The sequence below is a fragment of the Nanorana parkeri genome, unplaced genomic scaffold (genome assembly GCF_000935625.1).
Source record: "Nanorana parkeri isolate BGI_ZX_2015 unplaced genomic scaffold, ASM93562v1 scaffold494, whole genome shotgun sequence".
Taxonomy (NCBI): domain Eukaryota; kingdom Metazoa; phylum Chordata; class Amphibia; order Anura; family Dicroglossidae; genus Nanorana; species Nanorana parkeri.
In genome coordinates, this window is record NW_017306762.1 from 759161 (window position 1) to 772937 (window position 13777).

Below are 13777 nucleotides of genomic sequence, written 5' to 3' on the forward strand. Positions count from 1 at the left end.
AAGAAAAAAAAAAAAACAGGCTACAATTTTCTAAAATACATATTGAGAAGCCACAATGCTTCTGAGAGAATGCCCTTTAAAGTTATGAGACAAAATGGAAGTTCAGAAATGGTATGGCATTTTCACAGCCCCAAAAAAATTAGGCTTAAAAAAAAAACCCACTCCATATCTACTGGGAAACAGGAAACATGGAGAAGGTTTAGTTATGTTTTGGGGCTGTGGAAGGTAAAATTGGATAATGACCCAAAACACATAGCTAAAAGCAGCCAAGAACGGCTACAAACACATATTGCACTAAAGTGGCTTTTAACAGCCCTGATCTGATACCTATAGAACATCTAAGGAAACAGCTGAAACATGCAGTCTGGAGAAGGTGCATTACATTGACATGCATTATGTTACGATTTGTAAAGACTCCATTTATATTGACTTAAATAGAAAACTGCACTTGAATGCATTCAGAATGCAATACACAGGACTTTTTTTTTCCAACAGAACTTATTGGTGTAAAAGAACAATGGATGACCAATATCTGTTGTAACTGTGCTGGAATTGAACCCCTATAGATTGGGCTTTACAGGGTGCATTGCCCATGCTTGCTTAACACTCACTCTGTAGCTGAAGTTAAATGGTTCCCCCTTAAAATCCATGCCATCTTGGAGAAAAGTCTGGTATAGATTATGGAGGGAACACACATAGCTTTTTGCATTTTTGACTGGGATGTCTCAAAATTGTGCATACTTTTAAGTGTGCCATGACTGAAAAAAGTTTGAGAAGCACTGGTCTAAACTGTGCTTTCAACGTTACAATAGATCTACCGGTAAAATAGCTTTGTATGTTTCTTTCTTTCTGCCTGTTTTGCCCATATTAAAGGATTCAATATAGAGATGTATGCAGTTTGCTTACTGAAATAAAATCAGGTCCTGAACTGATGGCAAAGAGATTCAGACAGAAATGTGCAGCTGAATGCATTGCTCTGAACCTGGGCTATTTCAGTAATCACTCTGGCATCGACACAGGCATCCTGGGAATTCATTTCATTTAAGCTGGATCAGTTGAAAATGATGAGATAAAATCCAATGCTAGGAATACATTGACAGAAGCTAATCACTATGGGTATCAGGCCGTTCTTGTTTGCTAAAGTCCCTCATAGTTCTTGACTTCCCTTTACAAGCAATAAGAGTTTTGTAAGAGATGCATAGCATGTATTGTACTCTATAGATCCTTGTAGAGGATGTATAGATGTAGAGCACATTTGCCAGTTGTTAGTAATAATTTACTAAAATATTGTTGTCATTTGTGTTCATTCTAATAAAGAAAGAAAAGTCAAATACAAGTTTTGTTATATAAATGAAATAATTATATTTGTGAAAAGCCATCAGCTGCATAACCATATGCAAACTTTGACATTTCACATTTGGATCTGAATTTGATTATAGAAATGCATCAGTATCGATGCACAAGATGCAGCAGGGGGTTGGGTGCGGCTCAGCTTCTACAGAAAAAGTTAGGATTTGCATATAATGTCACCTGATACAAATCTGAAACTTCTGATTGTTTTGGCATGCGGTTTTCACCAAAGCTAATCTCTGTGTATGTACTGTGCTGAGTTTGGTTTGAATTGCTCAGTTGAGGTTTGTTATTCACTTTACCCGTGGGCTGCTTATTTTTCCCTTTTTATCAATGTTTTATTTGTACAATTTCTAAGAGATAACAGTGCACGATTTGACACGGTTACTTGGATTGATTCACAGTTATTATATAGTCGCTTGTTAAAGCATTTCTAAAGCCCCAGCATATACTACCCTGATATAACCTCAGTATTGTGATAGGTATACATACTGGAGCCTTATATCAAAGCTTACATGAAAAAATCTCTTATGTAGTGAGCGCTGCCTTCTGCCTGCCCATCACTTTCAACAACTTCTGGATTCCCAGTTTGCTTTGCATCTATTTCCCTGCTGCTTCATGTGATACAATCTCAATTTCTCCAGACTACATATCCCATCATGTATCGCTTCCAAAAAGCAATGTTAATGTTACATTGTTTAGATGTTTAGTTGTAGTTTAGACGGCAGGCTTAGTTAGTCGTGGCACAGGGAAGTGCATATTCACGGGGCCAAGTTAAATTGTGTTACTGCATTCATGAAGTACATCTTCAGTAAGTAAGTTTACAAACTTCTAGATGGATATGATTATTAGAAGTGGGATAGAGCTTATGGAAATGTGATATATGAATACAGATTTATTTTTAGTTTTTGACCATAGATACCCTTTAATACAAAGACTATTATTAGTTATGTATGGGTTTCCTCATTTTGACAATAAACATTTCCCAGTGAAGGGAGCTCTTGCCCGTATCTAAACATGATTCATTATAATGATGCATTTTACATAATGGTTTGTTACAGTACACTTCTTTTCCTGTGTTGGTATTTGGTGATTGTGGTTAGTAAGTGCCTTCAAGCAGGCTTATTCAGTTAGTGTAGGCCACATTTGATTTCAAACATTAGATTTTCTAGCAAACAGTTAACCAAAAAACTAAATCCAGATACAGCTAAGCAACAAGATCAAGTGCAGTTGAACAAAAAAAAATTTCAGTAGTTATTTCAGCTCTCATGGATTTAGTGAAATAAAAGTTTTTATTCAACTTTTCTTAAAATTTTTTTCCAAGATAGAAGACATGGTAAGATTTTATTGTTTTATCAATTAGGTGAATTTGACTCAACCCATGGGTGTAGTATACCCTCTTCCTCAGCCCGAAGTATAATGTATGGAGAGGTAAATATATTTTCAAGCAACAATGTGGTAGCACAGCTCCTCTAACTCGAGAGGTATCCTAATTGTGGAGGAAACCCTATGACTCACCTAATGGAGAATTCAGCCCTGACGGGCCCATTTAGGTTTAGTTTGTGGTTGTCACTTTTATGGTCCAGGTTATAAAAATGCAGCAACTGTTTAACTTACTATATCTACTATACTTTTGTTTCCTTCACTCTAGTTTCTACAGAAACTAGTAAAACCCAAACCACTAACCTATAAGATGTTTAACCTATGATACTGACAAACATCTTCCAGTTGGCCTGTTAATTTAATTCTGAGTTGATTCCACCACTGAGGTTGTGTCATCGGTCACTGAGGTTGTGGCATTATGTTGTTGGGATGAATTGTATGCTGGCAGGAGCTCATAATGTTTGAAAAGAGAACACGGCATTATTCCAATAACTGCAAATACAGGAAGCTGTGAATGACTTGGCTTAGCCAACTTCAGTAATTAATTGTTCATTAGACTTTAAGTTTGACATTGCAACAAAACAGTTGTTAAAGCTAGCCAGAGAAAACACTTCAATGTGTTTTTTGTTTTGTGGATACAGTGTTAATTATCAGGCTTTTGTGTTTTCACAGAATATCGATATAACAAACTTCAGCAGCAGTTGGAGCGATGGCTTGGCCTTCTGTGCCCTTCTCCACACTTATCTGCCAGCTCATATACCATACCACGAGCTCAACAGCCAAGACAAGGTACTTAGTCTTCCATGAGAACAATTCAGCCATTATCATTTATCATGCTGTGAAAATCTAAACCATGCAGTTATTCACACAGTCAGATGTAGAGAGATTTTAATACTATAAGCTAATACTGGATCTTATCATGTGCACTTTTAGTCATCCCAATGTTGACTGGTTTAGTAATAGGTTATATAAAAGTACAGCTACAAGGAGATCACTGCTGTGCACTCTGCCCGTGGCCCCACGGCCTCCTTTAAAATCTTTTCTGTATCACACTGCACTCACGGCACGAGTGACACAACCTCCATTGCCTTCAGTTGAATACTGCACATTGGCTTTCCATTGAAGCTTGTAAAGATCAGAGTGCAGAACAGTAAGTCCCCTACATATGGACGGGTTCCGTTCCATGAGCGCTTTTGTAGGCTCAATATGCTTGTAAGTCGTCCAACAAAGCTAGCCTAGGTACCCAGCTACATCAACATCACTGTTACTTTTAACATCCTGGGCTTGAAATAAATATACTGTACTCTATACAGTATACGCCAGAACTAACTTGCATGATTGGACATGCGAACACATGTTTTCATCTCTGAACGTTCGCAACTTGAATGTCTGTATGTAGGGGACTTACTGTACTGACATTTTAAAGAGAGGCAATGCCGTTCTGTGCCTGCTACATATTAAAGATCTCTGTGAAGGAAGGACATAGTAGATCAGACTATTGAAGTATGTTAATAGAGCTGTCTTTGAAGCATCACTGGCAAAACTGAACTTGGCACAAAAAAGCAATTTCAAAGGTTATATTGCCTTCTATTTTCTCTGTTTTGCTTAAGAACATTGTGAGTATGCAAAAGTTGCAGTGACTGAATTAAATAATTCTGTTCTGAATTGTATGTGGTTTTATCGGTATACAAGTTAATACTGGTTTGTTTGTGTTTTTTTTATTGTTTTATAAGTTCCTTGAGTTTTATCAGTCTCTGACGTCATGATTCCACTAGTGTATTCTTACAATTCCCTTCAAAGCTTGTTTATGTAATACTGTACCTATCTTCTTACACAGACAGAACAAAAAGAGATCTTAATAAAATGTTAAGAAACAAAGCAGCTGTGTAACCAAAAAAAAATGTGGAGGTCTTTTTATACCATCCCTGACCAAACATCGATACACCTTTTTATTTTTTAATAAAATGCTGCCCGCAGGCTGGTACCAATGTAATTAAATGCTTAATGGAAATTAAACACAATTTTTGCCCTCGAGGAGGTGTGCTTTAGAGGTAATATTTTCTAACTAAAAGATGTGTACCCTGTGCGTTGCAGAGTCGGATTTAAAATTATTTATAGTACCCCTTTGAGCAGATAAATAAATCCTACAGCTGCTTTAGGTAACTGGAGGAATACATGTAGATGCTTGTGCATTTGCCCATCTACAGTATGTATGGAACCTCAAAAGCCTGTGAGTTGGAAGTGTGCTACCTCTAACAAAGGATAACTAAATGAGTTAAAAAGCAGGCAGTAGCCTTTAAGTATATCTTTATATTTTGTACTTTTAAATTGTTAATATTTTTTTTACTAACTTGTATTTTTGTGCATTGCATTTTTTAATAATTTTATATTAGAGAAAAGCCAAACTTTTTTAGCATCATGTATACTGTATATTTTGTGTTATTATTTTATTATTATTATTTTGTGTTTATATTTAAGATATAAAAAATAAGAAATGAATAGCGCACATAGTATTGAACATTGAGTTAACATTTCCATCTGGTCTGAAGAAGACAAAACTTTTCCAGGGCAGGAAAACAAAATTAACAGGGTTATTCACAAAAGGGTGAAGAACTTGGAGAAGGCAGGAGAAGTGAACAATCTAGGACAACATAGCTGATCTGGAATGTGAGCTGAATTGGTGAATTTTTCCAAATCCACTATGTTGTCCTAGATTGTTCACTTCTCCTGCCTTCTCCAAACCCTTCACCCTTTAGTGAATAACCCTGTAAGTGTCCCTAGAAATAGGAATAGTTGGAATCTCAGTTGACACATATGGACTATGTACACTTATATACAACTTGGTTTTAATTTTTTATTTTTTTTTAAACTGATCGAGGTTCTGACCCCTAGTCCCATGTCAGGGTAGCAATTCTGTTTCTGGTGACAGCTTGACGGGTGCAGACTTGCACAGAATCAACTTCTATAGTGTCACTGCCAAAACCAGAGAGACGTCACTTAGTCGCTGCTCCCTCTGTAGCTTTTTGGCCAGTGAGGTAGTGATTTCGATTAGAGAGAATATGTGGTGTCACCACTGGCAGAATTGTCAGTATGTACATCATAGCCTCAGCTAAAAGAAATATTGCTGCTTGTGACAGTTGAAGAGAAGTGCCATCACTTTCTCTCAGGTGGCACCATCAAAACAGGAAGTAAGGTGAAATCATGCGCTTTTCATCTCAGCTAGAAATCAGCGTCCCATAGCAAATATTTTGCATCAGTCATACTTCTAGTGGTGCGATAATGTGTTATAGAACATTAGAGGTAAACTAATAAATATCAACCAAATATTATCACCGAGTTGTCAATCCAACCCAAGAACAGCAAAGCTCTGTTACAGACACTTGAGAGAGCTTTTTCTGCCAGTCAATTTGTCCTGTACTAATTACACAGTATAACGCAATAGGAACTTCTCTATGCAGCTCTAAAAGTGGCATACAAGAAGAGGAAATCAGAAAGGAAGCTGCAGTGGGTATGTTTGAATATATGCTACAAGCAGGAGTTCTCGTATGTCCTGTTTATTGATAAAAGGTACTGGAGTGAACTGGCATAGTGCAGTGAAGCCTGGACAAAAGTAAAGTACTAAGCAGGTAGTTTGTGTTCCATGTATGCATTCTGAAGGCCTAAACCTATGCTGAACCTGTTCATAGACAGTGATTTTAGACTTAAAAAATAGTTTGTCCAGCTGTTAGGTTTATCCAAAGGCTTCAATGCTTTCTTTTGCAGGAGCAGAACAAGCTTTTGTGGCTATTGAGTATGATTGTGCTCCATGAGTTAGAGACAGTTGCTGCTTCTGTATTCCTTTATGCTGTAGAATAAGATATTTATGGCCATAATATGATTATCTCCAGAGTCTGGTGAGACTGGAAAAATAATTGTATATCTGTGGGTACCCTATGACATTATAAGTCAAGCATTTTTGGTGGAATATTCAGCCTTTTCTGATTAACCTGAAATTACACAAATAATATCACGCTTGAACTTCGCAACTTCCAAAATCCTCATAATTCTAACCCTATTTATTGCTAAAGAAAGTACCCCCATAAAAACTAAGTCCAATTCTATTGCAGTATTTAATTCCATTTTTAGATTAGCAGAATGATGACCAAAAGCTAACAGCTTAACAGCATCCTGACCTCTTAGCCACACAATATTTATTTACACACAGCTCCATGTAAATTGATTTTCACTACTTTCTCAAGGGCTACCTTTGTCCCATGATTTTAGCATCTAAAGGAGGGCTACTGAAATTTAAGTTTGAGTGGGCACCAATGGGTTGAATGAGCTGCTATCTTCTTCAATTTCTCCAAGACTCTATTGGTAATTGGAGAAACTCCCTGGTTATTTGTTATTAGAAATTATGGCGGACTCATCTGGATAGCAGGACACTGTCCCGTGGCTTTGCCTCGACAGCAATACTCAGCAGAAATAGGAATGCTAATGGTAATATTGTGCTTAATAAAAGGCAACAAGTAATTCAGCATGCCAGATACCACACAGCACCATGGTATCCGTTTTAGGTGGACTTTTCCAACAGAAACGGGTTAAATTCACCAATATTGATGTTCAGATCTCGACTCTGTGATCAAAATAACTTATGATCACTACAAAAGTGTTTACCAGGTAAGGTGAAGAAAGATGGGATGTTTTCATTTCCATTAGGAGAAGGCAGAGTTCCCATGTTATCTTGTTTTGTGACTGACCAAATCCCTTTGCATTTTGTATGCTTTAGAAATATAGTGTATTACCTATGGAATCCAATGTTTTCTCTCTACTGTTAATATGCTCTAATATGTGTGACAGAAGTAATTAAAATCCACCAGCCAGTTTAAGTTTAGTAGTTAACACACCCTTGGCAAGTCACGCCAGCACTGCAGGGGATTGGACATACAACACACTCCAGGAAACAGGTGTCCAACTTCTACAAGTAGCAGCATGTCACAGACCCACTGGGCTTCCTTTCACCATTTCACGCTTTACCATAGTGTGGCTTTAACCGGCAGGGGAATGTGTCAATTCTCATAAGAATTGTGTTCAAATATTTGTCATCACATAAACGACAATTAAGCACAAAAATCTAAGTACTGTGTTCTATACTACTATAGTACTTGATTGCAGTTGATTTAAACAAATAATCTTATCCAAATAAGAATCAGTTATCAGTTTTCATTCATCCAATGCAGTATATGTTCTTTCCGATAAGTCCCATCAGGTTTCTCATTACTGCACACAGAGATTTTCTAACTTGTAACCTTTGAATATTATTCATGCAAGTGGGCACTGATTGTTCTCTTTTCTATGGAAAGTAGAGAAAAGGACTGTCAGCACACATGTGCAACATCCATTCATCCATCAATTGACCAAGTTAGTGGGTAGGCAAACGTCTCACCATATGACATGCTTGTTGATACATATGACACATGCCCAGCCTTATTTCTTAATCGCTTTCTGTAAATCGTAATTAATGGCATACTTAGATCTTCACAAACATCATTTCTTTTTCTTGTGCACAGCATAAAATATCACTAGTGGGCTGATGAAAGCAAAGTTTTTAAAATTAGGTTTCTGTACCAGCTTTTAAGCTTTGCTCCAGTCGATGCGTATTTAGGCCCTATTCACACCCGATGCATTCGAGTCCATTTTTCAATGGATGCCAATACAAGGACATCGAAAAATGAATGGGTTTGAATGGGAGCAGTTCACGCCAGTGCTTTGAGCTGCGCTGCCCTCCACTGAAAAAAAATGTAGAGCAGGCTCTACATTTTTTCAGTGCAACACAATGTAACGGACTGGTGTGAACTGCTAACACTTGTTAATGCAAGGCATAACCAATACCTTATATAGCTTAATGTAGAAAAATCAAACAAAACCCTCCAAAAATTAACACAATGCAACGGATGTCAACGCACTATCCAAACTTAAGTCAATGTACCTCCATTGACTCGTGTTGTTTGCTCTGATTCAGGTGTGAATGCACCCCCTTGTGGTGCCAAGGTTATGCAAATTAGATTTATGTATTCCAATGTGAACAACAGGTTTTAGTTGATTCTGTTTGCTGGTTACATGTTTCTGATGTTGTAAATTGTCCCAGCCCAGTGCTCCTTTGCTAAACTGAAACTAAGTAGCTGCCATTTTCTCTTTTTTGCTGTGTTTGCTTCATACATGAGACATCTTACTGATTGTTGGTACGTGTAGGTGTATGACCTAGCTATGTGTATGTGTATATGACTTTATACTTGTTCATTGCTATATAAGCCCCAGTGTTGGTGATTAGGGTATGACTGTAGAGAGGGGGGCTCCTGAGATCATTTCTCTGCTCTCCAATCCTCCCCACCTCCTGTTGACTTTCAAAGGCAGAAGTCCGCAAATCAAAACAGCAGAGGGCCTACACACTGGGCACCGAGACAAGCCAGGACATGTCTGCTGTTTCCCTCCATTCAATCCTCCCCAGAACAAAGGACACATGAGGGGAGGGGGTTAGTTGCTCAGCAACAGCCTGTGTACTGCCCCTCCTCTCCCCTCTCAGGCCAGCCCCTTCCGGGACCTTTGTAAGTGTTTGTGTGAAGGCTGCATGCTCTCTTCCTCGCTGAATGGTTGACTAGAGGCTGCGCTGAGGCCGGTCTCTGTCTGTGGATTCAAGGGATACGGACTTAACCCTTCCTGTTCTGCTCCACTGCTGCTGTGAGGACTGCTGGGATCTGTTGTTTTACCCGTACTGGATGTACTCACACGGTGCCTTGTTACCTGTTGGATTACCTCTTGCTGCACCTCTGACCCCTGGACTACTAGCCTTGTGACTCTGGATCTACTCCTTCCTTACCTTCTTGATGGACCCTCCCCGTGGCCTGCAACCCCCCAGGACCTAACCCCAGCCTTTGTACCTTGCTTTGTACACCTGAATTCCCCAATAAACACCCCGCACACCGGGTTCCGTGTGATTTGCCTCTGTGTATTCTCTCTGCGCTCCTAGTTCGTCACAACTGGTTGGCAGCGGCGGGACGAGAGCACAGGAGATGGCAGATGAGAGCCTACACAGCAGGGACACAATGGGTGCCCCACAATACCACAATTGGACTGTCAGCAGTCTACAGGAGAAGGCCAGGGAGTTGGGTCTCGGCTACAAGGGACTTTCTAAGGAACAGCTGGTCAGGTTGCTAGAGGAAGCCGGCCAGCATGGAGAGCTAGGTGCTGACATTGTTCGATCACATCCCAGGGAAGAGGTGCCATGGCTCCCCGTTCCTGCCAGTAAGAGCCCGTGGGTTGTCTGGTATGAGGAAGAGATGGCCATTCTGGGGGAGGATGCAACACCAGAAAGGAAACTTGCAGCCATTGAGAAGGCACAAAAAAGGCAGCAAGATTGGGAAGCTAAAGGACCCCTGGCTGGTACATGTTCAAAAGGGGGGGAGGGATTGTAGAGAGGGGGGCTCCTGAGATCATTTCTCTGCTCTCCAATCCTCCCCACCTCCTGTTGACTTTCAAAGGCAGAAGTCTGCAAATCAAAACAGCAGAGGGCCTACACACTGGGCACCGAGACAAGTCAGGACATGTCTGCTGTTGAGGGGGAGGGGGTTAGTTGCTCAGCAACAGCCTGTGTACTGCCCCTTCCCTCCCCTCTCAGGCCGGCCCCTCCCGGGACCTTTGTAAGTGTTTGTGGGAAGGCTGCATGCTCTCTTCCTCGCTGAATGGTTGACTAGAGGCTGCGCTGAGGCCGGTCTCTGTGGATTCAAGGGATACGGACTTAACCCTTCCTGTTCTGCTCCACTGCTGCTGTGAGGACTGCTGGGATCTGTTGTTTTACCCGTACTGGATGTACTCACACGGTGCCTTGTTACCTGTTGGATTACCTCTTGCTGCACCTCTGACCCCTGGACTACTAGCCTTGTGACTCTGGATCTACTCCTTCCTTACCTTCTTGATGGACCCTCCCCGTGGCCTGCAACCCCCCAGGACCTAACCCCGGCCTTTGTACCTTGCTTTGTACACCTGAATTCCCCAATAAACACCCCGCACGCCGGGTTCCGTGTGATTTGCCTCTGTGTATTCTCTCTGCGCTCCTAGTTCGTCACAATGACCACAATTCACAGAGGTGTCTTTGTGGCTGTGTGGCTTCCACACATATATTAAAAGCAGAATTTAATTGGGTGCCCTTTGCTTTTTATTAGGGTTGAGTGCAAGGGAATGTTTGTATTGTTTATTTGATGAGAATTGCTGCGGTCACATTAACCTTCCTTTGTTAGTCATTGGGAAATTCAGTGGCTATTTTTTCTGGAATATAAAACATACCAGTCTACATCTGTGTGTGTAATTTAAATTGGCTCAGAGCAGGAGAGCTATAATAGGTTTGTACAGGTATTGCAGTTCACTTTGCAAGGTCCACACATGATATCGTGCTATATATTTCATCAACTACTTCAACAACACATAATATAGTTCACAGCAGGGATTTCCAGTTATTGGAACTGGGCAATGGTACTGAACTTATTCATAAAGCAATTTAATAGACTCGCACCAACACTGCAATGTTACACAAATTCTGTCCATTATTGTAAGTGATTAATACCACAGTCTACTCTGTATGTCTACCCTCAACATCACAGGCGCCAGGATGCTTTATGAACATTCTGTCACTTAATCAGCTGAAGAGGAAAAATATGGCAGTCAGGCATACAAATCTAAACTTAGGGTCACTATGGCTTGGAACCTTCTGCAATTACAGCAGGTCTATTTCGTACATGAGACTCCGATGCTCAATAAAAACAGTGCAGTATGACTGAAATACACGTTCAAATAATGATGGGTTCTTGGAAAGAATAATTTTTCTTTTCACAAATCAACCGATTGCCACATTTCAGAACTGTGAATGTGTCGTCTCTGGGATGTCAAGGAAAGTAACATCAGAAACAGAGAATTGAGCTAAGGCAACACAATCATTTTTCTTATTTCCTTACTGACTCATCTGTTTGATTGCACTTAGATTGTACCATTAGAATTACTGAACTTACCTGTGAACTAGAATGAGATTGATCTCTAAATATGCCAAAATGAAAGCCAGCTCCCTGACATTGTCCTTTCACTAATGAAAACAAACACTTGAATACGTCTATCTATGGCAATTCTCAGAAATAGGTGAAAAAGTAATACAAACTCTTCATTTTCAATAACGAAGACATAACATTTAATCCATACTTAAAGCGTCAAGGCAAAATAAAAAAATATTTAGTATGTATCTTCAATGCATGCACATTTCCACATGTCCTGCCTTCTTTATTCCTGAAGAAACAAACAAACAAAAAAAGGACACAGCCGTCTCCTCAGTTTCCCAAGTGACTTCTGGCAAACTGTAGGCAAAATATCATGTAAGTTTAAGTTACCAGTGGCTTACCTTTGCCACTCTCTTATAAAACTGAGTGGTGAAATGCCTGGACAGCATTTGTTAAAATAGTCTTTCCAGTCTCAGCCACTAAGGCTTTAAACTCCTTCACAGTGGCCATAGGTCTCCTGGTGGCCTTCCTCACTAGTCTCCTTGTGCAGTGATTCCCTTTTCGGTGGTCTGTCCTTCACAGATTTATAGTTGTGCCATACTCTTCATTTCTTAATGATTGTTTAGAGCAGACTTTTTTAACCTGAAGGAACCCTTAAAATAATTTTCTCGTCTCAAGAAACCCCTTGCTAAAAAATATTAGCATGTTCAGTGACATGCAGATACACTAATAATAAATGAATAAAATCCCCCTTCTCTGACAAAATTATTTTCAGTAATAGTCACTAAATTAGAATGAATCAAATAATAACAATGTCCAGAAAAGAAATGAAGACCGACCCGCTTACTTTGGTGGTCAGCTTAGTGCCCCCTTACATTAGTGATCAGTGTGAAGAATGTCCCTTACATTGAAGGTCAGTGGAAAAATGTCTTACTAGTAATGGTAACTTATTTTACAGACAAGAGAAGGAGCTCCACTCCATACTGGTAATTGATCCCAAAATCCTACTGCTTCAAGGCAAGCAAAAATTGGGTGCTATGGGGCCACAAACTATAAAGTATAAATCACATGTGATGAAAAATAATAATGGTGCATTTTGTAAACAATGTTGCACTTTGGTAATGCTTCACTTTCAGAATGATGACTTATGTAGGTGGAATTGCAGTATCTTCTATCATTTTCTTATCATATTATATATCTAATTTAACTGTGTTTTTAAATTCATTTTCTTTTAATATTCAGTGACGTCCTTTAAAGAACAACAATTATGGAGATTAAATTTGATCTTTCTTTAACATTTTCTCCTTTTGTCTTGCAGCAGAGGAATCTAAAATTGGCATTTCAAGCTGCTGAAAGTATAGGAATAAAGGCCAGTCTGGTAGGTACACAAATTTTGCTACACATGGCATATTTTGGGGTTTATAGAATAGTACATAAGGGTTAGGCATATTTTATGTTTCATTGACCAATGTATGAAAGGTTGGAATCTGAACCTGTTCTTATTTGACATTGGGGTCAATTCACAAAGCTTATTTTCTTCATTTCGGACGTTATTTCATTGATTTCGCTTGTTCTATAGATGCTGTGTAAAGGTACTCAATTCACAAAACTCAATAACGCTTCTTATTTTTAAGAAGTAGTAAACGTTACTTAGACGTTATTTTAACAACTGGAGTGATAAAATATGCTTGAAATGCAATTCACAAAAGGTCCTTTTATCACTTGTTATTGAGACGTAGATTTATCACCACCTTCAGGGTGGCGTTATGACAGATTTCAAGCGTTATCTGATGCTTGTTGCACTGAGATGACGTGAGGTAGATAGAAATGGAACCTTTTTTCTTAATTTTCACATGGCTTAATGCTTTTGCGTACAGAAGAAGAAGGCAGCATGTATTTGTCATTTCTACAGCTTTTATCCTTTTACAAATGTGGATGATTTTTTACAGTTAGATGTTAGTGGCAAATCTCACATGACACGAAAAATCAAATGTCCCTGGACACCCTTCAGTGGGGTTGTAGAGCAT

The 13777-nt window shown here is 39.3% G+C and overlaps 1 protein-coding gene across 3 annotated transcripts in view; it reads left to right on the plus strand.

The window, feature by feature from the left end:
- SPECC1 (sperm antigen with calponin homology and coiled-coil domains 1) overlaps window positions 1-13777 on the plus strand; it is a 277393-nt gene that overhangs the window by 261455 nt on the left and 2161 nt on the right. For all 3 annotated transcript variants that reach the window (XM_018561037.1, XM_018561036.1, XM_018561038.1), the window contains 2 exons: window positions 3406-3522; window positions 13069-13128. In XM_018561037.1, coding sequence (XP_018416539.1) covers window positions 3406-3522; window positions 13069-13128 — 177 coding nt within the window. The remainder of the gene's footprint in view (window positions 1-3405; window positions 3523-13068; window positions 13129-13777) is intronic.